The sequence below is a fragment of the Thermobia domestica genome, chromosome 13 (assembly GCF_964235325.1).
Source record: "Thermobia domestica chromosome 13, izTheDome1.hap1.1, whole genome shotgun sequence".
NCBI classification, from domain to species: Eukaryota; Metazoa; Arthropoda; class Insecta; order Zygentoma; family Lepismatidae; genus Thermobia; species Thermobia domestica.
The window spans coordinates 146543699-146568447 of record NC_137466.1 but is presented as its reverse complement, the minus strand read 5'-3'; the positions used below and the strand labels follow the sequence as shown (position 1 = coordinate 146568447).

At 35.6% G+C, this 24749-nt stretch overlaps 1 protein-coding gene across 1 annotated transcript in view; it reads right to left on the bottom strand.

Annotated features, from left to right (window-relative positions):
* The window catches only part of LOC145668623 (endothelin-converting enzyme 1-like), a 438357-nt gene that overhangs the window by 176627 nt on the left and 236981 nt on the right, over positions 1-24749 (bottom strand). Inside the window, exons 3-4 of the mRNA XM_081736665.1 lie at positions 23722-23943; positions 17462-17545 (exon numbers count right to left, since the gene is read on the bottom strand). Of these exons, the coding sequence (XP_081592791.1) occupies positions 17462-17545; positions 23722-23943 (306 nt within the window). The remainder of the gene's footprint in view (positions 1-17461; positions 17546-23721; positions 23944-24749) is intronic.

Genomic DNA, 24749 nt, shown 5'->3' with positions numbered 1-24749 from the left:
AAATCTTCTTGTATTTGATTTCATACCTCTCATAGAAATGTTTAGTTGTTACCTGCTATAAATTTAAAGCTTTTTCGTCCCCTCTTAACATTTCTTTGGCTTTTATTTTAGTAAGTATCCTCAAGTCTACTTCTGAATCTATCTTTTACTTCAGTAGGCCAAATTTCAACTTTCAATATACCCTCTTGAATCACAAGGAAACAAACTAAACACCCTACGCCTATCCTACTGACTGTAATAGCTGTAATAGCTTAGTTTTGATAATCAACCTTGAACCTTCCTTTAAGTATAAGTATCCTTTTGCGGTCAAATCGACTATTGGAAATATTAAGATCATAAAAATAGGGTGAAATATGACGAATTCAGTGTATTCTTGCAAAATTCTTCATATTCATTCAACATAGTTCAATAAAGTGCTTCATTTTATAAATCCAAATTGTAATACAGTATTCGGTTTAACTTCCCACATATTTGTTTATAGGTTAAGAAGAAGAATAAAAAATTATGTAAATCGTTCTAAATTATGGAGAAAGAGTTATGGTATTATTTGCTTTCTTTGATAATGATGACAAGATGGCTGTTGTTTGCTCTTGAAGATGATGACAAAATGGCTACTGTTTGCTGCTGATAACTATGGCGAAGTGGTTAGCTTTCTTTTAAGATAATAGTAAGAAACAGGAGTGTCTCGAAACTCAGTGTTATCTGTGATTGTCTATTGTAAACAATGAAATGAAATCTTTCAGTTTTACGTCCCACGATTATGCCGATTAGGCTAAAGGAGACGGTGATGATGAGAAATGAATGAAATGATGGAATGAAGAAAGTGGGAGGAAACGGGAGAACCCCGAGAAAACCTACGAGCACGATGTTTGTCCACCACAAAGTCCGCACGGCGCGAGCTGGGATTGGACCAGGGACCCCAAGCACCAAAGGTGAACGCTCTACCACTGACCCACCGAGCCCCCGATTGTCAATTGGAAGCCAGGTGTAGACCAATACCATCGAAACCAAATTTCAAATCCAGTGCTCATTTCATACAAATAAAGTTGGTTTCATAGCACTTATACCTCAACTAGCTATGAAATAGTATTAGTAGTGTAGGAATTATTATTATTATTATTATTATTATTATTATTAGTAGTAGTAGTAGTAGAAGTAGTAGTAGTAGTAGTAGTAGTAGTAGTAGTAGTAGTAGTAGTAGTAGTAGTAGTAGTAGTTAAAATGTCGATTTGTAGTATAAGGAGTCGATCGACATTGGCAGCACTAAATTGAAAACGGGAAATATTGAGAAGAGTGACAATGTCTTACAACAATTTAAAATGAACATATGTTGGGGGAATCAACAGAGCAATTCATACAAAAATTGAGCTGTTTTAGTTTTATGACTAACTGTCAATCTTGATTTTATGGTTATTGTGTATCTTCAGAATATCTTTAGTTATAAATTCAAAGAATATGTAACTAAAGGTTTATATCTTTTATGTTAAAGTATGAATGGTATTTTCTGAAATTGACTGTTTTCCTTTTAATCTTGTTTTAGAAATCAGCTTGAAGCTTGTGATTTGAATATATGTATTAACCTTCTTACAAGAGCCTCAACCTGCTAATATACTACATTTTTTTTTTTTTGGCTGTTTAAAATGATTGTACAATGGATTTTACATAGTGTTGTACGTTGCCTATGGGCTGCTCATATCACTGAAAATAAAGTTATTATTATTATTATTATTATTATTATTATTATTATTATTATTATTATTATTATTATTATTATTAATAATAATAATAATAATCAACTACATTAGAGTACTGGAGATCATATTTTAGACTGGTACCATTAGCAGACAGAAACAAATAATTATATCTCCATTCATATTCACTGTTGTTTAGACTATATTAAAATAATAATACTCAATCTACAATGACTAAAATATTACTTCAACTAATTGTCTATTTTGCAAGTCCTCACCAACACCATCGAAGCCAAAATTTCGAAATCTGTTTGTACATCTACCTTTTTAGCTCATTTGCAATATAAGGTACTTCAGGAGGGCTCAAATATGATTTCAATCAAGTGACAGGAAATATATTTTAATTCCTAGTATTGGAACAAACTATAACCATTGTATATCTTAGAATGGGATTTCATCTACGAGCTTACATAAAGTAAGTTACTATTCTACTTTTAAAAGGTTTGTTTAAAATCTTTTGATTGTATTTTAGGTATTAGAACAGACTGCATTATTAGAGTTTAATATTGAATTGTATGACAAAGTATTGTAGTTTTGTTTTCAGCTGTACTCAACATGTTAATAAAGTTTACGTATCATCATTGCATTAATTTAATTTAATTTGCTATTTGGACTCCCCACACATTAGATGCAATGTTCTGGTTTATAACATAATCTGTAAGATAATCGTTTTTTTTTCTATTGTTAGAAAAAATAGTCATTTAAAACTTTCTTACTCTGGCATCAGGTTAAAGTAAGTTTTAGTATCAAATTGTTGGAATTGCTGCCTCGCCATTGATCAAATTTGTTGCATACTTGAGAACGTTGCTTTATTTGAATGCTTTCCTTATTTTTAACTGGATACATGAACTCACTTGAGTTGAATTTAATCGGAGACATTTTAAAAAATATATTGTTATATTTAAGTGTCTTTGACAAAGCCTATTGCAATCATAGCGTGTTTTTTCTGATATGAAATGATTGAATGACAATAAATATGCTAATTAAATGGAGTATGTATTTATGCAAAATTACTTTTCCAAAGCAATATTTTCGTTACTATAAGAGGTCAATTTAAACCAGAATAAATCAAACTTCGAGTGTACTTTATTTTGCAAGTTCAAGGTACATAAAACACTACAATAATTCTTAGTACATTTAAAGTGTCTACACTTAACCAATGAACATTGAAATGTTTAATGAAATTTGTCACAAGATCTTTTTTTCTGTCAGTTACAAATTGCCGAGCACTTGTTGATGCATGGTTCTGGCATTGATGTATGACAATCGTATGTCATCTGCAGCTAGCGTCCTCTTACTACAACCAGCCTCTCTTAATGTTGATGATAATTACAATCTAAATTGTTTCATGTCAAGCAATTGCTTACTAATGAATACTACCTCAATTTCCCTCGACACATACAGTACATACACTTATACATGTACAAGTCATACTGAGGAAGATAGATTCATATTTCAATCATCATTATCCTTAGAAACACAAACAAGCAGCTTCATATTTAAAACATGGACAATGTATGTCTATTTGTAAATGGTAAATGGTACCTGGCGGCGAGGCAGGTAAATAGAACGTGTTCGAAACAATAACATCGTCGTTAATTTTGCTTGAGAAAAAACTTAGTGGCATAGAAACATTCGTGATTACATAGCATTGAAAGATACTCATATGTAAAAAAAAAAAAAAAAAAAAAAAAATCAAATCTTGTAAATGATATTCATTTTCGTTTATGCATTATTGTAAGTGTTTACGGCTTTTCGACTTCATTCATTCTAGCAGCATTCTGCCAATGTAAATTATTTGTTGACGAAAGCTGTTCTTAAAATCATTGTATAAAGGTAATCATATTTTGATAAATTAGGGGACCAAGGGGGTCATGCAACATGAGTAAATTTGGAAAATCGTTTTAATATTTCTTTCTCCTATTCTTGACCAACCCTCGACTTCTAGCAACACAATAAAATGAAAGTCCATATCAGTTTTGCCTTTTAAGCATATTTAACTTTGGAATTTGGTCCTGATGAGTCACGACCAAATTTGGAAAACAATCTAAATAGGCCATAAATGATTAGCGTATCAATTGTTGTCCAAACATTCAAGGTTGTCCTAAGTATTTGGTCGAGGAATTAATTCGTGCGGGTGGACAAGAGATGGCGCAACGAACGGAGCGTCCCACAGTTCCGTGTATCCACACATGTGTTGCAAACCCCTGTCATCGCGTATCGTTCGTAGTAGAGGGCAGTGGATTAAAGCGTCAACAACACCAGTTTGTAGTTAAGTGAACATGGCGCAATTTGTGCCTGATAAAGTGTTTTTGCGGGGTGTCCTGCTGCATTACTTTAACATGCAGAAAAGTGCGACTGAAAGTCATCGTATTTTGGTGGAAGTGTATGGTGACCATGCTCTAGCTGAGCGAACGTGTCAGAAGTGGTTTGCACGGTTTAGAAGTGGTGATTTCGGCTTGGCAGACCAAGAGCGAGCTGGACAGCCAAAACAATTTCAAGACGAAGAATTGACAGCATTGCTCGAGCAGGATTCGTATCAAACGCAGGAACAACTTGAAGCAGCATTAGGCGTTGATCAAACAACAGTCTCCAAACGCTTGAAAGCCATGGGAATGATTCAAAAGATGTCACATTGGGTTCCACATGAATTGAAAGACAGAGACGTTGAAAGACGAAAAACCATTTGCGAATTGCTGCTTCAACGACAGAGCAGAAAGGGGTTTCTGCATCGAATTATTACGGGTGATGAGAAGTGGATCCATTACGAGAACCCTAAACGAAAAAAGGCCTGGGTGAAACCAAATGAACCAGGTCCATCACAACCAAAACGAGATATTCACTGTGCAAAGATTATGCTGTGCATATGGTGGGATATGAAAGGTGTGGTGTACTATGAGCTGCTGCAACCGGGTGAAACTATGAATGGAGAACGTTATCGACGACAATTAATGCGTTTGAAGCAAGCTCTGGCCAGAACACGACCAGAATGGGAGAACAGACATGATAAACTTATTGTTCAACATGATAACGCTCGCCCACATGTCGCAAAACCGGTCAAAACCTATTTAGAAAATGTCGGATGGGAAGTTTTACCCCACCCGCCGTATTCACCAGACGTTGCTCCTTCGGACTACTACTTGTTCGATTGCATGAACAACGATTTGATTGGACAGTGGTTTACTTCTTCAGAAGATATCGAAACATGGGTCTCTGACTGGATCGCTTCCAAGGATGAGGACTTCTTTCGCCACGGAATCCGTACATTGCCTGACAGATGGGCGAAAGTGGTGGCTAGCGATGGACAATATTTTTCTTAAGGTATTTATGTATTTTGTGTTTGTACTACAGCTTCAATGTGTGCGTAACAACCGCACGAATTAATTCCTAGACCAAAATAATAAATGCTCATTTCGTTTTTTTTTCTTTTACTAATGAATAAATTTGATCTTAAGCCTTGATTAATTTCATGAAAAAAATTCAAGCTAGCTATGTAGGAGATATTTTCTTCATCTCTGTTTAGATCCAAATTGATGAGTATCGTTTCCTCCTTTGATCTTGTAAAATCTTTATCTTGTCCAAATTTTGTCTTTAAAAACATCAATAAACTTTGGTAGGCCAGCCAAAATTTCATTTCAATCTCTCATTTCTAAGAAACATTACATGTTGGTTTTTAAATTGGGTATTGGCCAAATTTGGCCTTTAACCATATCGAACTGAAACAATTTATGGGTTTCACATCAATATTGATTCAGATTGCTAAATGAAATGAAATGACATTTTCTTAGTTTAATGCCCTACGCTTATGCCTCTTAGACTAAAGGAGTTGGATAATGATTGTGAAATTAAAATTTTTGTGCTCTCCTACCGCCGCGTGAGTACATGACTTTGCCGTTAGTCCAGTAGTTAGTGCTGGGTACAAATTGGTTAAGCCATTATTGAGAAATAGTACATGGACAAGAACTTCATTGGCAAAAGGTGGCTAAATCTGATCACTGTCCTCAAACATCTTAATCAGAATTTGGAAATTAGTCAAAATAGGTCAATTATAACCTTCAAACTAAATTTGAATCAAATAGATCAAGTTGGTTTTGGTTATTGCGATATTTGGTTGTTGAGAGCCCTGACTATCAAAACAATTTTAATTTTAAAAGTTAGACATTGGTTCCGAACGTTGCAAAAGTTGGCACTTGGCACTGATTGGTCGTAACCAAACTTGGCAGAACAATTTAGTAGTCATCAGTAAGTTATTTTCATGTTAACTTTAGTCCAAATTGGTCAACAGTGTTGAGAAATAAAAGTTAAATATTTCACAGCGAGAAGTTGCCAAATTTGGCCATTATCCTTGACAAGTTTCGATCTAATTTGAAGGCTATAAACGTCATCCAAATTGGCCGATGTGGGTGGTTTTGATAGAATATGGCTCCATGCAAATTTGCCCTTTAGAAATAAGCGATCTTATTCAAATTTTGCAGTCTACCTATAGGTGGATCATTAACGTCATTCATTTAGATTTTTTCTCAAAATCTATCAAGCAATTCCGTAGAAATAAAATTTTAGTCGGTTTCTGGTTTTGGTTTTCATCAAACTTGGTACTGATTTTGACAGGTATTGACTAACTTTTACTTGCCTCATGAATATATATATATTCATATTTATATGTATTCGTATGGCAAGTCAAATTTGGTCAATACCTGTCAAATCAGTACCAGTATATATAAGAGTAAATCCAATGATTGACTGACTCACTCATCAATACATCTCCAAAACGATTAGTTGTAAAATCTTCGAATTTGTACAAATGTTTTTCTTTGTTCCTAGCTTCTAGTTAACACCGTATTTTCCGAAATGCGACCCCTAAGAGGGGATAACATGGCTTGAATGATTTCTTTACCGTTCGCCAGATCATCGAAATTCTTAGGCTTAAATTCTTGAAATTTTGTACAAATGTTTTTCTTGCATTTCAAGCTATAGATAGAACGAGCTTTCCTTAAAATGAAACTTCTAAAGGTGGATAAGAGAGCTTGAATAATTTCTTTCTGTTCGAAGATCTTGGAAACTATTAGGCATAGAAAATTGAAATTTTGGATAAATGTTCTCCCTGCATCCTTAACTGCCGGTATACAGTATTTTGGAAAATTCCTTTCATAAGAGCGGGGGGGGGGGGAGTCGGAAGGCAAAGAATGAATTTTGAGCCACTCCAATATATTCAAAACTTTAGCAATAGAATCTTGAAATACTGTATAAATATTCTCCCTACACCCTGAATTGTAGATAAGACAAGATATCTCGAACTCTGTACTCTGGGAACTTGAATGATTTCTTGCGGTTCGTCAGATATCTGAAACTATTACACGTAGAAGGTTGAATGCTGTATAAATTTTTACCTGTACCGGTACATAAAGTGTCAATAAGAGAGGGTTTTGCAAAATTCATATTCTAAGGGGGGTGGAGAAAGGTTGAGTGGCATGAATGAGTTTTTGGCCATTTCCCATAGCTCCAAAACTGTTAGGCATAAGACCTTCCAATTTTGTATAAATGTTCTTCCTGAACACTAAATGTAGATATAGTAGCGTTTCTCAAAATTCATATTCTGAGGGTCGAGGATTTGAAATTGGTTTGGCCATTTCCCATATTTTGCACAAGTGCTAGGCGAAGAAACTTTAATATTTTGTATAAATATTATCCCTGCACCCTATATTTTAGATAAGACAAGGTCTTGGAAAATTTGCATCCTGAAAGAGGTTTGTAGGGCTTGAATGAGTTTTGGGTCGTTCTGCAAATCTCCGAAATTATCAGGCATAGAACCTTGAAACTTTGTATAAATGTCCTTCGTGCAACATAAGTTGTAGATATGACAGGGTTTGGCGCAATTTATGTCATGAAGTAGAGTTAAAGAGCTTGAATGAGATTTTGGCCGTTCCACATATCTCCAAAACTTTTAGGCGTAGAACTTTGAAATTTTTTGAATGATTTTTGTGCACCTTGGCTGTAAATACGATAGGGATTTTGCAAAATTCGTATTATGAAAGGTGTTGGAAGGTGACTTGAATTTTTAGTCGTTTGCCAGATCTTTGAAACTGTTACCAGTAAGAATATGGAGTGAAATCTACAGAATAGGTAGCTTCACATTTCTTGGTATAAATCCAATCCTAATGCCTTTCACAGTATTTTTGTTGTGCTTCACTCAAATCCCACTTTGCACAGAAAGATTGACGTTTTCCAGAAATAATTGTTCAATAATCAAAACACTTTCACTGGTTATTTCTTAATACTTTCTATTCTTATTTTCTTGGCCCAGATACTAACTAGGATCTTTATAAAATGAATGCAGAATTATAAGTTACAAATAATAATATCTCAATATATTAACATGCCATCAAAATAACATGCCTGAAAATTCATATGTTGCATAAATGTCAAGAACAAAGAGTACAAATCAACTGGTACAAATCAATGATAACTTCAAACTAGCTTTACATTATTACTACATATGCGGGTGCCCCCCCTCATGTCCATGACGCACCCCCCCTCAATTGTCTATCCGTAGGTGTTCTTCCATGAAAAAAAAATATTTTCGATTAATTTTTACACCTCCTCAAACATATTTATATAGATTTTTAACCCCCCCCAAATATTTCAGTGACGCAGTTTGCGTCATAGCCCCCCGTTGTAAGCACCCCTGTATGCGGCACACTTTCCAACGGTGTGCCTACGTTTACAGATGATTTACTGGCTACATAAAGAAGTTCCTTCAATATTACTCTTTTTAGTGAATAATCTGATTTTGCCTGAAACATTTAATAAAAGTAACCCTATAATCTTAATCCGCATTGTTATAAGTATTATTTTCCATTAACTTAAATTGCCTATCTATGACACAAATCACTGTTAGGGAACATAAATATTAGAAGGCAGAAAGTTACTATAAGTTGCAAATGCCTTATTATGTCGTCATTTTCTTCAGGATGTTTTTGTTATATATGCTGTTGTCGATTCGCATGCAGTGGTAAATTGGACGATATAACAGAACATCTATATGAAGATTAATAGGCTTACCACCGTCATTACTTGATATCTCGGATCTGTGACTTGAAAGTGGTAAAGGTGATAAACCTTCCAACCAAAAGAAAATATTTGGAGCATCAAGATGCTACATGTTGAATGTCGAATGACAGAAGTGGGGTCTACTACATGTTCCTGTTATATTATTGTGGTTACAGGATCACATTGTGAACGAAATAGACAAAATTATCAAAGCAGAAATTCCGGATCAAGAAGAAGATTATGTTTCAGTGACTCATGTTAGCACCGTGGCTCAGTGATAAAACGCTTACCTCTAGTGCGTAGGGTCTCTGGTTCGGTCCTCAGCCAAGTAAGTTTGTGATGGATATGTCCACGAGTTTTCTCGGGATATTTCCGCTTCTTCACACTTTATCGTTCCACCAATTCTTCCATCATCATTCACTTGCTTTAACCATCGTTTCCATTCTAGCCTAAAGGTCATAATTGTGAGATATTAAACTGAAAGATTTCATTTTATTTTTCCAAATAATACTGAATGCTACTACCTTCGTATTCTTTACGAAATTCAAGATTCTACATCTTTCGTTGACTTAAAAAGTATATCTGTACATGTTCATCAAAGTTTCAGGTGTCTTGCAAGGCTCTTAGTCTGTTGAAGGACGATGAACATTGGAATCATACTTTGGAGAAAGCTTCAATATTTGAAACACCTCAGAGGCTGAGAATACTTTTCGCCATCATGCTGATTTTCTCTGAACTGTCAGACCCAGAGCTTCTGTGGGAGAAACAAGAGACAACTTGGCTGAAAATGTTGAAGGAAAATTTATGAAAGAATATCAGGAGTACAAAGTCGTGTATGACAATTGTCTACCAACAATGGCTTGATCTTATTCGACAATATCGTACTTAACACAATAGGTCAGCCAATAAGCTAAAGCTAGTATGAAATACCATAGCCATCACGGTAGCACGAGATCACCACCAGTACTGATTACATTATGGAAATGACCAATTATCTTAACGAACTTTTCGAAACAATATTCAAAAATGAGCCCCTTCTTAATGATGTACAGAGAAAAGTTTATGATTTAGTTAAAAGTATCGACTCAGGTAGTTGTTAAGTGCATTATCTGGATTATCCTGGAGTAGTGGTAACACTTTTCTAACTAATCTGTTACTTTCACAAGTCAGGAGTATCCAGAAAGTTGCAATTGCCCTTGCTTCTTCTGGTATAGCAGCTACCTTGTTATTTGGTGTCAAATTTGTTCACTACAAATTTAAATTGTCTCTCAATATAAACCTTTTGGAAAATCCTGATTGTAATATCTCGAAGCAAAGTAACATGGCTGATATTGTTCGATAGTGTAAATTCATTGTTTGGGATGAAAGTACAATGTCTTAGAAGAGAGCAATAGAGTCAATGGATCGAATATTACAAGATATACTGTACAAAGCTGCAGTAAATTAATGAGAGAGCTAACAGTGGTTCTCGCCGGCAATTTCAGACAAACATTACCAGTCCTGCCAACGAGAACCCGTACTGAAGAAGTTTAAAGTGTGCTTGAAATCATCCTATTTATGGCCACATAAAGAAAAGCAGTATCTTCTAAAAAAAACAGGAGTGTACATTTGAAGGAGTGTTTAAAGTGAAAACAATTTTCAGAGAGTCTTTTGAAACTTGAAGATGAAAAGTTAGAAGAGTATGAGGGGAAAATCCATATTCCAGAGAGTTTGTATCAAATAGTAAATAACTGAAACACATTGACTGACAAGATATACCCTGATTAAAAAAAAAAAAAAAAAACTACAGAAAAAATCGCTATCCTGGATAAAAGACTGGACCACATTAACATTAAATAATGAGAGACCTACATAAATCAATCATTTTCTCTTACAGGAGATTGCTGTACATGACAACACTGTAAGTCTATAGATTCAGCAGTGGAAGATATGGTACACTCTCCGGTTTTTGCATACCCTCATTGCTTCTGACATTCCTGAGTTTTGAAGATGCAAGTACCTGCTATACTTCTAAGGAATTTAAATCCTCCAAAACTATGCAATCAAAACATACTGCAGGTCAAAGTCCTCCATCCCAATGTGATAGAGACCACAATCATTATTGAACCTGGGCAAAATGAAACATTTTTTATACCTCTCATTACCCTAGTTCCTTCAGATTAACCGGTAATGTTCATAAGCTTGTAGTTTCCTTTGCAGTTTATTTTGCACTTACTATAAACAAGGTTCAGGATCAGTCTTTAAAGAAGCCTGGTGTGCACTTAAATGATTGCTTTACACATGATCAATTACGTAGCATGTTCCAGAGTAAGCTCGCCCGTCTGGCAACCTGGTAGTAGTTCTACAGCCAGAAGGAAAAAAAATATTGTATATGAAGAAGTACTTACAAGGGAAGTTCAGAAGTAGTGCTCTCAAACGGGTCGGGTCGGGTCAGGTCAACTCGGGTCGGGTCAGTCGGGTCAGCTCGGGTCGGGTTGTCGGGTCAGGCTAATCGGGTCAGCTCGGGTCGGGTTATTCGGATCGGGTCAATCGGGTCAACTCGGGTCGGGTTGTCGGGTCGGTTCAATCGGGTCAGCTCGGGTCGGGTTGTCGGGTCGGGTCAATCGGGTCAGCTCGGGACGGGTTGTCGGGTCACTCGGGTCGGGTTATCGGGTCGGACTGTCGGGTCGGGTCAGTCGGGTTATCGGGTCGGGTTGTCGGGTCAGTTCACTTTGGTCAACTGAGTTTAGGTTGAGTTTAAACTCGGCTGGAGTCGAAAGCTGCTGTTTTTCACTAGCTGACTAATTAAAAATAGCAATTTTCAATTGATTTTATAGAAACCATAAATCTATTTTGAACACTTGCATCTAGTGTTTTTATGATAAATGCTTATTTTTCTACTTGTGTGTACTTTAATTTTTAAATGTGGAAGATTGATTTTACCAATCGACTGTAATATTAATATATACGCCAATATGGAGTCTGGATTTAGAACAAAACTAGAAGTTGTTTAAGCAACGCCAAAAGAGAGATTGGATATGGACGACCAAGCCCAAGCAGGGCCGCGGTGGCTCAGTGGTAGAGAATTCATCTCTGGTGCATGGTGTCCAGTAGCGTAGCTAGAGTTTTTTTCGGGGGGGGAGGGCAATGAAGGGCCCAAGAGGATTTTGAGGGGGACATCTCCAATATATATATATATATATATATATATATATATATATATATATATATATATATATATATATATATATATATATATATATGTGTGTGGGTGGGTGTGTGTGTGTGTGTGTATTCAAGGTGAATGTTTCCATCTTTATTGTTCATGATTTTACTCTTTGGAAAACAGTGAAAATATAAGAATTTAGTACCTCAAACAACTAGGATTCATTAATGCAATTGATTTCTAATATAAGTAAATAGTTATTTAATCATGGCGTTTAAAATATGTGTAGCTGGTTGACTTAAGTGGAAACAAATACACTTTTACAGGTAAAGAAAATAGCTTATAGGTTCATGCCTCTACTTGAAGAGGATCTTTCTATTCGTGTGGGCAGCAGCAAACATATCCACAACTTGTTAAAGATCTAACGATTTAGCAATTTTCTTCTCAATATAAAGTAACACTAAGTTTTTCAACCTATCATGAGTCATTGACTTGCGTATACAAGTCTTTAATCTTTTCAAAGAAGAGAATGACCTTTCACATGTAGCACTAGAAACTGATATAATCACAGAGATGATACCTAGCTTGTAGGTTTCTAGGAATTCGTTTTTGTAGACACAAAGATGATCAACGAAATTCGTTAAGGAATCAGCTTTCGCTTTCTTCTCGTCTTCATGCAACTTAATTGTTAGAGCAACCCACATTATGCTTTATTTCTTGTTTAATTATGCTTTTTTTAAATTATGCTTTATTGTTAATTTCAATGATTATTTTACATTAATCGTGTATAATGTATATTTATTATACATCAAATATTCTAAATATCTTGATCTATTTATTGATTTTTTTTGCAACTAGTTTCTCTCATATTTAATGAACTTCCTACTTAATTCATTTTAAAGAGATGTGCTTTGCTCGAATAAATTTTTTCTATCATTTGTGTGCGCCTTACAGGTACATATATACAGAAAGGGAAAGTAAAAGATGCCACCAAAAAGTACAGAAAGTGCTTAAGTTCAAAAAGTAAACATAACAATACAGTGATGACGCCAGAGGGGGGCAAGGGGGGCGAGCGCCCCCCTAGTAGCTACTTCTGCCCCCCTGACTGCCGCCTAGACTGCCCCCCCAGACTCGTACAATCTTTAAACATTCTTCATGTAGTATTATATATCAGTATCATAACCAATCTCATTGACAAATTGTAGTCTACTTTCCATGAATTTACTATGTGGCAGATTAATCCTCAAGCTTTCTTCTTTGAGCGTCTGGGTATGCACGCATATTTCTGTTTTCTAATTTAGCCCCTTTTGAGGTAAATTTTAGTTATACTTCTTTCTTATGATTTTTAATAATTGTGCCTAGCGAACAATAGTAGATTTGGTCGACTTGTTTTCTTCTCATTGGATCAACTTCGATTGGAAACAAAAGAAAGGTAAAACCAGTTACGTAACTTGTTTGTATTTGTCCAGGTTTTAAGTTTTCAGTTTCATATTTTGTTTTATTTAAAACTTCTTTTTTCTGAAACATTATTCTCGGCTTCCAATATTCAGAGGATGTGCTTATAACAGCTTAGTTTGCAACTACTAGGGCTTAATTTTTTGAAGGAGATAAAAAGAGTTGTGTTTTCCCTTCCTGCAAATGATAATAATAAAATTATGGAATGAAATTGATTCCCAATAAAATGTATTGTCAGAGTGCTGATCTTTAGTTAGTAATTGGTTTATACTAGTGCTCCCTTACTTATTTTGTTTCAAAGTACTGACGTGACGTCTACCATATTGACTAGGAACTGCTGAAAAATTCGTAGCCCAACCCAGAAGGAGTGCACGTGGATTGGTGAAGTTTTACTTCTTCTTCTCTTCCCCCGAGAGTCAATATATTACCTTGTACAGTGCTCCAGCTTTTGCAGAAAAGTTAAAAAAAATCTAGATTTCCTCGCCCCACTGTTCGTAGCACTACCCCTATCAGATCTAAAATGGCATCTTTCAAGTGTTATTTAAGTTTGGGAAATAAGTACACGTAATAGTTAGATGGAGCTAAATCTGCGGAATAAGAATGATGATCTAGACATTGAAATCCTAGATTATGCAATGTCAGTTATGTTCGCAGGGGCTTGATGGACAGGTGTATTCTCCTGAAGGAACAGAATTCCTTTCTTTTCATTTTCCGCAGCGTTGAACTTTGAATTTTTCTTTCAGTTTTGTAAGTAATGTAGAGATTCTGGATTAAATATGTGACCATTGAGGAGGTAGTCTACCACTCCATACTTATACCAGAAGAATGTTCCAAACAGTTTCTCAACCTACTTCTGTGTCTTGAACTTCTTGGGGCGATGGAGAAATGAGTGCTACTACTCCATTGACTGTTGTTCCGATTCAGGATCATAGTGGTACAACCATATTTCATCTATGGTTACTATTCGTCAGCGAAATTGATCAGCATTATGGTCAAATTGGAAGAATACTTCTCTTAATGCCGTTACCCTTTTATTCTCCTGACATATATTTTGGGAACCCATTATGCCGAGAACTTGCGCATACCCAAGCCATTCTGAATTATGCTACCGACGAGTTCCAAAGAAATGCCCAGAATCCCTGACACAAGTTTTGCTGAGAAGGTAAAAACTGAGAAAGCGGGGTGCAGACCTCAGACTATAATAAATATAAATAGCTTAAATTATTTTTGTCACACAAAAACTGGGGTGGCCTAGGCCCTCCGGGCCCCGGGTTATATCCACCACTGGCTGAAATGCTGCAATTTTCAAGAATAATGTCACAAATTGCATCCATGATTCCAGGAAGAGTCATTGCTTTTAATCATCCTGGATGTAAAGCATAATTTGTTGAGAAATTGCTACGTTTATACTAAGCCAATTACTTCTTCACCACTATATATAACGGAGGAGAGTCCCGTGGTGTTTCACTGATTTCCTAATTAATTTACTTCGGTGACTTTCCTTGGTGGAACAAAAATGTTATAACAGTAAGGATCTGGATGTTCGTGAAATTATCTGTTTGGGCACACACAATCCCTTCAGAGGCCTGAGAAACAATAAGAATTTCATTATTAATATGAAAATTTATATTTGTACATACAGAGATAGTTTTTCTAAAGTACGGTTTCATTTTTCTACCTAGTACCTACACTCCTTCTGGATTGGACTACGACATTTACAGCAGCTCCTCGTAAATTCTCTCTCTCTCTGTATATATATATATATATATATATATATATATATATATATATATATATATATATATATATATATATATATATATATATACAGAGAGAGAGAGAGAGAGAGAGAGAGAGAGGGAGAGAGCGAGAGATACGTAGCATATAGACGAATGTGTTACTTGTAGCATACGCGAAAGTAATTCAATTTATGTTTAGGCTTCAAAAGTTTCATTGAAAAATATTTCATGTGCAGACGTTACTTATTTGTAAGTTACAAATTTTATTTGAAATAAGTTTAATTTATAATCATATAGATCTAACATAAAAACAGCAACGAAATACACAATGTAATGTAAAATAAGTCAAACGTAATAAATATGTCATTTTTGGTATGGCAAATAGCCGCCCCCCGAAAATGTATCTACCCCTCCTTTGCCCTCCTAAGAACTTAAAGCTGGCGTCGTCACTGTAACAATATAGTATGGAGTTCTTGCATACTATTCATTGTTGGCGGAAAAATTTCTTCTTTTACTTTCTTTTCTCCACATCAAAGGATTGCACCGGAAAGTTTACAGAAATGAAAATAAGCTCTTCATTGTTGCATTGTTATGTTCTCAATGATTTTGCATTGTAAATATTGGCTTTAAAAAATATTAACACAGTATGTTAAACTTTCAGTTAAAGAGAATTTTCCAAGAATTGTGCTATATATTTTAAATTATGCTTTATGCTTTATTTTCTAAAATTATGCTTTTAAAACTAGTTTCCCAATGTGAGTGCATTTTGACGTTCACCCAGTGTCGTGACCATAGTGCTCTCAAACGGGTCGGGTCAACTCGGGTCGGGTTGGGTCAGTCGGGTCAGTTCGGGTCGGGTTGTCGGGTCAGGCTACTCGGGTCGGGTTGTCGGGTCGGGTCAGTCGGGTCAGCTCGGGTCGGGTTGTCGGGTCGGGTTATTTGGGTCAGCTCGGGTCGGGTTGTCGGGTCGGGTCAATCGGGCCAGCTCGGGTCGGGTTATTCGGGTCGGGTTGTCGGGTCGGGTTATCGGGTCAGGTCAATCAGATCGGATCACGGTTCGGGTCAGTCGGGTCAGGTCGGGTCATCGGGTCGGGTCAGTCAATTCGGGTCACGGGTCGGGTCGGGTCGGTCTTCAACCCGACCCGACCCGACCCGTTGAGAGCACTATTCAGAAGAAAACACTCGCCTGCCGAGAAACTACGCATGCCATTTGAGGGACCAATTCATGCTGATTACAACAATCTAATAAAATTCCTGTACGGTTGAGAACTGTTCGAGATATTTAGCTTGGAAGTTTATATGAGAAAATGAGTGAATGCACATTTAAACGCGCTAAGTATTCTCTTCCATGGCGAAGCCTGATGGTTTGAACTTGTTACTGCTTGATCACTGGGGTCCATTCACAGACAAATTGTCCATTGCAAGTTGGATGACGAATGGCAAAGACGTAATAGTTGAGAATACACCAAACAACTGCACACTATTTGTACAACCGTTTGATGTGTTTGGATTCCGACCATGAAAGATTATAGCAGGAGATTTGTACATAGTATGAAACTTCTTCATCCGGACATTATGACATACCGATGAAGCAACCAAATAAAGTTCGTGTCCATGTTAGTGAATCAGTTCCGATTACCGCGATACATGGGATTGCTTCAGTTTGCGTTCACAAGGCAGGTTTCCGAACAAATTATGTATCTTTTGAATCGCCTGTCAATTTGTTTTTCGCTTTGTTTATGTGAACTGTTCCCTTGATGGATGCAGCGCAATTGCACATATAAAATGTTCATGATGCAAGGAACTCTACCTCATTTCTTCATAGAGCAGAGGAAAAACAGTGATCAAATTTAATATCTAACCTATCATTGTTGTGAACAGTATAATGACTAATTTTAACTAACAAACCCGTTAGTTATTGCAAAACAGTTTTTTCTTTGATAGATCTGAATCAGTATATCAATATTCGTTGCTAATAATGTTGTACTTAACGCGTTTAAATGCGCATACACTCATTTTTTCATATAAACTTCCAAGTTGAATCTCTCGATCAGTTCTCAACTGTACAGGAATTTTATTAACTCGTTGTAATCAGCATGAATTGGTCCTCAAATTGGATGCTTAGTTTCTCTACGGGTGAGTGCTTTCTCCCGAACTTTTCTTGTTAGTACATACACAAAAACCGCTGCAATAGTATTTCAAATAATCTTAAAATTAATTAATATGAGCTGTTACAGTAGCATCTTCCATTCAAACAACCCTGTCAATGACACACACATTTGCTAGTTATTTATTAAATGAAATAACGAAGAAACTGTACTTACTTCGATCCATGCAAGACGCGTAAAGCTTTCTGGCTTTTTTAATGGCTATATTCTCATCGTCCGTTGTAGGTTGATCGATTAATTCTGAAATTAAAATTTAGAAGAAAAAATATCAACGAAGAAATAAAAAACAGACGATGATATAATTAACATCTCTAAATGACAAAAAATACACTGTACATGTACAACATTTAGCCCCTCCCTCCTTCTCTCTTCCTCATATGTGTAAGGCTAAGAGCAAAAAGGCAATTTCAAAGGTTAGCGAGGTGAAAGAAAGGTGAAACCATATTAAAGGTTGGTTGGTGAATATGATGGTCGCGTAGTGGATGGATGAACGCAAAGTGTGGGGATGTAGGACCCAAATTCATTTATGTCAAACGCGGCGCAAGAGAGAAAGAAGAGTGAAATGCTTTTTGGTTGAAACTGTAGCAGCTGTTGGCGAAAACTGAGGTAGGTAATTACTCTGTTCGAATGTGTGTGTACATTTCAGAGAGAGAGACACTCACACCTCACGCGTATGCGTATCTACGTATATGTGCATGTGTGAAAAGAGAGAGAAAGAGAGAGAGGATATGACACTCATAGATGATATGTACTAACTTCAGGAGTTAACATTTTTATACGGTATTCTGCCCATATAAATGGAGCCTATTCGCCGGATATCTCCATTTACACATTTACTGGATGCAATATAATGCCACAGCGTGGTATATGTTTCAAAATTAGACATACACATACACATTAAGATTGTGTGTCTATCTGTGTGTGTGGGTTGATGACTCTATAAAATAATTTTTATATGGTGATTTATTACTGATATTATTCTTTTCGAAACGAAGAGAAATGTTTCATACCAGTTCTAAGCCTTTGGAGAATATGATCTGCAGGAGCCTCGCTCGTAAAATTCCCAGTCGATAAGTTTTGACAATAGCTGAAAGAAGTGTTGGTTATGACTGTAAGCACTATATTACTTGATACCAATAGCAATGGTTCTCTTTATTGCTAGGCGAATACTTGTGTTAAGAAGAAATTTTGAGTCGAAAATAAAATTACAGGTTGAGTTTCAAAGAACTGATTGAGGGCAAAAATAATGTAGAAAGTAGGGATGGCCAAAATGTTTCCGAATTCCGGATTTTTTTCTAAATCCGGAATTTTTCCGATTTTACTTTCCGGAAAGTAAAAATTCTGGAATTGGCCATCCCTAACTAGTAGCTGTTAAAATAAAAAAATATACCATAATGAACACTAAATATATACTGTAACTTGTATTAGTTTCTTGTAGTTGGAGATGTCTTATCACTTAGGTAGGGTATTGCTACTGCAGTTATTTACTGCTTTGAGGAAGGTGTTATTTTCATACACAAAAAAAGTCGCCAGTATGTCTCAAACATTATCGTGTTCAGACCTGCAGCTGCTCCAAAGCACTGCAAACTACTTTTTAACCAAACGAAATGCAGTGATGGAAAAGAAATCTCAACAAACATTCTGATAACATTCACTTATTGTCAACATACCTATATACAGTAAATACAAATTTATAATTTTTGACTTTACGAAGTATACAATGTAATCGTTCAATAATTAAAATGAGCAGGCATTCATTAATTTATATTAATATAATAATGAATAAAACTAATAAGCGGGTGATTGATGGCTCAGTGGTAGAGTTTCTATCTATGGTATTCTAACCCAGGTCATGTGGGTTTTCCATGGATAATATTGTGTTTGCAAATTTTCCCGTGGTTTTCTTGGTTCCCTTTCTTGTATTTCTTCCATCATCACTCATTAATGAATTTAGTTTACCAAAACTCTATAGCCCTATATTCATTCTGTCCGTCAGTCCGTCAGGGAAACAGTCTCCAGAACTATTTGCTGGACAACCATCAATTTTGGCCACGATGTAAGTCAACAATTAAGAATCGAGTTCCCTGACGAATGTAATATTCAAACCGGAAGCGGTACAAATCAACCATTTTCAGTTTTAACGTTAATCACTGTACAGTAAATATAGTAATAGATAGGAAGAAGCTGTTTCCCCTAATCTACATATATAATATTCATGTGGACAGAATTGTACCCAATTTGTGCATCTGCTGAAAACAGTAAGCTTAGGTATTTAGGGAGAATTTTCCGCTTTAGAAAATGTGTGCTTGGTAAAGAATGTAGAGAATTAGCTGGATCACACGGGAAACAAATGAGAAAGTGTTAGAAATAGTAGGAAAAAAAGAACAATTTTAGGTGTAATAGAAACGAGAAAGAGAAACTGGTTTTAACAGTACCTTAAAAGGAACTGCATCATGAAAAACGTGCTAGTACATATGGTGGCATTAGAAACAGGGAGCGGCGAAAGAGGCTAGAGTTGATGGATAGTATTAAGACACCAGTCAAGTAGTATAGTAGTGTAGGTTTGATGCGTATGCATTGTTTAAGCCTATCTAATGATATATATTATATCAATAGATATATTATATCTATCTATATATACATAAATTATATATATAAAAGTCATTCGGAAATTCAAGTAACTAGCATGTAATAGTTAACGGTCCAGGATTTGTTTTTTGTTTTAAGGTCCCTATTATTCAGGCGCTATATACAACGATACTTGTATTTCATCACTCTTTATTATATCTTTATTTGTATTTTGTGGGCTGAATATAATTTTAAATTATGCACAAGCTATTCAAGAAAAGGAAGAAGAAATATATGAAAAAAGGATATATAGATATAATTTCTTTGCAGTTGTTATACGCTGCTATTTTGTTAATATAGTAATTCGATGATGTGAAATTGGTTGTCATAGCAACAAAAGATAAATAGTTATAATTTCGGATCCACTTTGTGTAAGCTACATGAACAATTATAAGGAGTGTAATTGATTAATTTGTTATGTGCCCTAATAAAAGGTAATATTTAAATATAGTGCGTAAAATGTTTTATGGTGATTTTCCTTAGCCTTGCTTATATAAATACACAAACTGAGGGCCTTTGAGTAACGACGTACTATATATACATATAAATGAACTTAGTGATTTCTTCGTTATAATTAAATCTCCTTCATAGTATGGCGTCAGACAGTGGCATATTTAGGATTTTGTTTCGGGGGGCTATGCACAACACGTGAATAAGCACTTATGTTTTTCCTTTTGGGTGCCGACAAATTTTAATGAAGTCTTGCATATAACAAAATTATTTCAAGGAGGATTAAGCCCGATAGCCAGCCCCCTAAATACACCACTGGCGTCAGATGTATCGAATTGGTAACACTAACATTAGAATGTTCATACAGAATCCTCCCTGAGAAAATTGGCTCAAGAATCGTGGCTCAACAAGCGAGATTCTAGTTATGTATGCTCAGTGGCGCTTCTAGTTATGTATGCTCATTTACGATTTTGTTTCGGGGGGGCTTTGCTATCTTTCGGGGGGCTTTGACTGGAAATGTGAAAATTTTGAAAGATATTTCATATACTTTACTATAGTAGTAAGATTTCGCGGGGGGCTTAAGCCCGGAAGCGCCCCCTAAATACACTACTGTGTATGCTGTACAATAAGCATGCCATCTATTATCATGATTCTGAAATACATTTTCATGAAGCTCTTCATTAAGATACTAGCAAGATGATAGTACATAGGATGGTTAGTGAAATATAGCCTAAAATTATCATTAACTTAAATTCTAATTTCTATTTAGGCCTAAACTAAAACGTTGTCCAAAAATAAGACATACATTAGTTGATATAATGTATTGAGCTGAACTAAATAAAATGCGTAATTTTCGAGAAAATCAAACACGAACTTTTTGTCGCGCTAAAAAATGTTGTTCGTTGCCAATAACATTACTTTTTGGAAGGAATGGTTGTTTAGCTGTAGCAAACCACACTGTTAACTAACAGGTATCAATATTGTTGTTCGTCCTTTCCTAATGGCTGCATACGCTTCTTTACGCACATACTTGTAATCAGAGGTAAAAGTGAGAGGCAACGCGAGGAGACGCCGTCTCCCACTTCCAGAAAATATCTGTGGCCTCCCCCACTTTCTAAGAAAATTACAATGGGCAAAGATAGGCATGAGGGACGGCGTGACGTCATGCGTCCCCCTACCTTTGCAGATTCACTTTTACCCCTGCTTCTAATAAGCCTACGCTAATTTTGTAGGTACAAATAAGAAAAAAAATCTGTCCATGTTATGGAGGTGTTCATTAATGGCTGTTTTACTGAAGTTATGTTTCTAAAATAAACTTTTGAAACGTAGGTACATTTTTTTCCTTTCCTACGAAACACAAATTCTCCAAGTTAAATAAATTTGGATGAATTTTTCTTTCTCGTATATCAGCTGAAGCATAAACGTTATAAATGAGTATTACAGGTGGTAATGCATGTAATGAGAAAGGGCTAAACTTGGAACTTTTAATTTAAAACAGTTGATGAAAAGCCTGAAATAAGTAAATCATAAAGCTTCCAAGACGAGACTCTGGGTGACGTTATAATCGATGAAGATAGTGTGGGTGTACGGAGCTCTGGATAATGGCAACGCTACTTGATATGCTGAGAAGATTAGGGAATACGTGGTAGAAACTGCATCTCTCATCGCATTAGAGCTTTATCACATTCTATAATAGTCGTGACTGTAAATTAAAATACAGCTAGATTCAGTTATATGACCTGCGACCGAAGGATGAACTCTGCTGCGAAAAACTACAATTCTTAAAAAAAAAAAAAAAAAAAAAAAAAATATTGTGTCCATAAGCACGAAGATATTTTTCTAAACTAACAGTTTTCTTGATCTCAAAAGAGATAATCTATCCGATATCCCAAACCTGTAATTACTAATTTCATTACATTCTGTTAATAAGACATTATATTTTAAAAAAAGTAAATACACATACATATAGGAAATAATGAATAAATAAATTTGTTCACGGAAGTGTAAAATACAAACACAAATTCAAATATAACTTCGGAATATTATAGAATATTACTGATTCCATGTTTAAGACCCCAGGATAATATTTAGTATATGATTTACTTGTAAATGTGTTGGTCATTTTTACCATGATAAAATGAACGTAGGGAAATCAAAAGTGTTTAAAAATCATCAATAATTTCCAATTCTCCAATAATTTCCAATTTCACTTGTGGCACCAGTCTGAAGCACTTTGAAAATTTGTTTCCCTCTTTAGCATCGAGGCTAAATAAGTTGTGTGAAATTCAAAGCACGTGTTCACCTGCCACGAATCGAATCCTGAACTTAGAATGAAAATAAATGTTAGGAAGTCAAAAGCTATGATGACTGAAACGAAGCGATCGGTGTCAAATGTAGAAGTTGGAAGGGGAAAATAGAACAGGTCACTAGTTTTCGATACCTGGGTAATATTATTAGTGATGATATGAAGTGGGAACATGAAATGAAAGCAACGGTAGAGATGACGAAAAAAGCATTTCGGAGGAAGAAAAGTATTTTGTGGATTTTTGAATAAAGAGTTGAAAAAAAGACTCATAAAATGTTTCGTGTCGAGTGTTGCATTGTATGGGGTAGAAACATGGATATTACATAAAAACGATGAAAGAGACTGGAAGCTCTCGAAATATAGGAGAGGAGAAGAGTAGATTAGCTGAGTCGAGATGTTCACGCATGGATTAGTTATTAATGAGAATTTGCCTCAGTATTCTCAACATGTACGTTAGTGTGCTGTGAATACACTCAACAAAGAAGACTGTGTCGTAACCGAAAGAAGGTCGAAAACCACTATTATAAAAGGTAGCATCGTGCAGCGCTCGTAGGTTCTACAACAGCAGGTAAAGTGAGCAGGATTTTCAATAGTACAAAAGAAGTTAACGCTCAGTACGTAAGAACAGAGTGTGATCATCCGGTTTCTCCAACCGCGTGGTGTTGCAACTATCAATTTTCATTGACAACTCAGTGAGATATATGGTTACGGTGTAATGGATAAGACAAATGTGCGGTTCCTGGATACAGAAGTTGATAACGAACCCAAGCAACTTCGACCACGAACAGGTCGGACTAAAATCATGATTTTACTAGTGGAAGAAGTTGTTATGAAGGGCTGCCGATTAGGTGTGGTTGATATTGCATTTCCATGGAATCTGTTGAGGCTATTCTCCACGAAGACAGAAAATGCGAAAATTTTTATTTTTTCGGTAAAGCCAGATTAAATCATGCATACCCTCATATAAGGCTCAACCTTCAGTAACGTTAAGTTCTAAACTCAAAACTTAATTTGATAATAGTTACCAACTTACTTTTAATGACGACTAAAATTTCTTCTTGCATTTCTTGCAACATAGATCTATGGAAGTTATCGTCAGGTACTTCTTGACTTCTGAGATAGCTGCCGCAGCTAAACTGATAGAAATCTTCGCAAGGATCTGCTGTTGGATCCAGCCTTTGAAGCAATCTCGCAGCAGCCATTATACACGCTGGAGTATCACAAACTTCAGGACGTCGCTTCTGCTCTACAATATCTGCAATTAAAAAGAAAGAATTGAATTTGCTTTTAAAACGGTTAATTTGTTAAATAATAGACAAAAATAAAGTCAAATTGTTGAAGTTGGTTGTAAAACTCGTAACAACCAATAAGTAAACACATATTTTAATAGCCTATCTACTAGATTAAGTTTGGAGTCCCTCAAGGTTCCCTCTTCGACTCTCTCATTTGTCCATTGATTACCTACCCTAATATTTAGATTCTTCCGAAATTGTTGTGTATACTGAGTATTATGTATTGGGCAGAAGAAAAGAAGCTACATAATGCAATAGATTCTACAATGTCTGCCGTAAGTGACTGGATGTATAGAATTACATTCACGCTGACTATCTCAACTACCAAGTTTCTTATTCTTTGGCTATATAAAACATTAGGCTGAAAATCCTGTTGAGAAACCTCAAAGCTGGCTAGTTAGCTAGCTCAAATCTGTTACATTTTAGAGATTATGAGGAATAATACAAGCCGACATGCTTGGCATCAACTTTTTTAGTTTTTCAGTTAAAATTCAAAATATATCTTTTTTTACTCGTGATTCACTTCACTATAAACTCCATATTCGTTTCACAAAATATAAAATTAAGTTTTATCTCGGGAAGCAAACCTTAAACTTCTAGATAACTTCTAGATACCTTACGTGCTTCCTCCCTACATCCGTACGTATAAATTTATATAATTTGGAAGGAAAGATTTAGAAGCTATTCCCAGTTAAATACATATTTACTTGTTTAATACAAAAAGAATCTAATTTTTGCGTAGAGTTCTCACCTTTAAAATTACACAAGA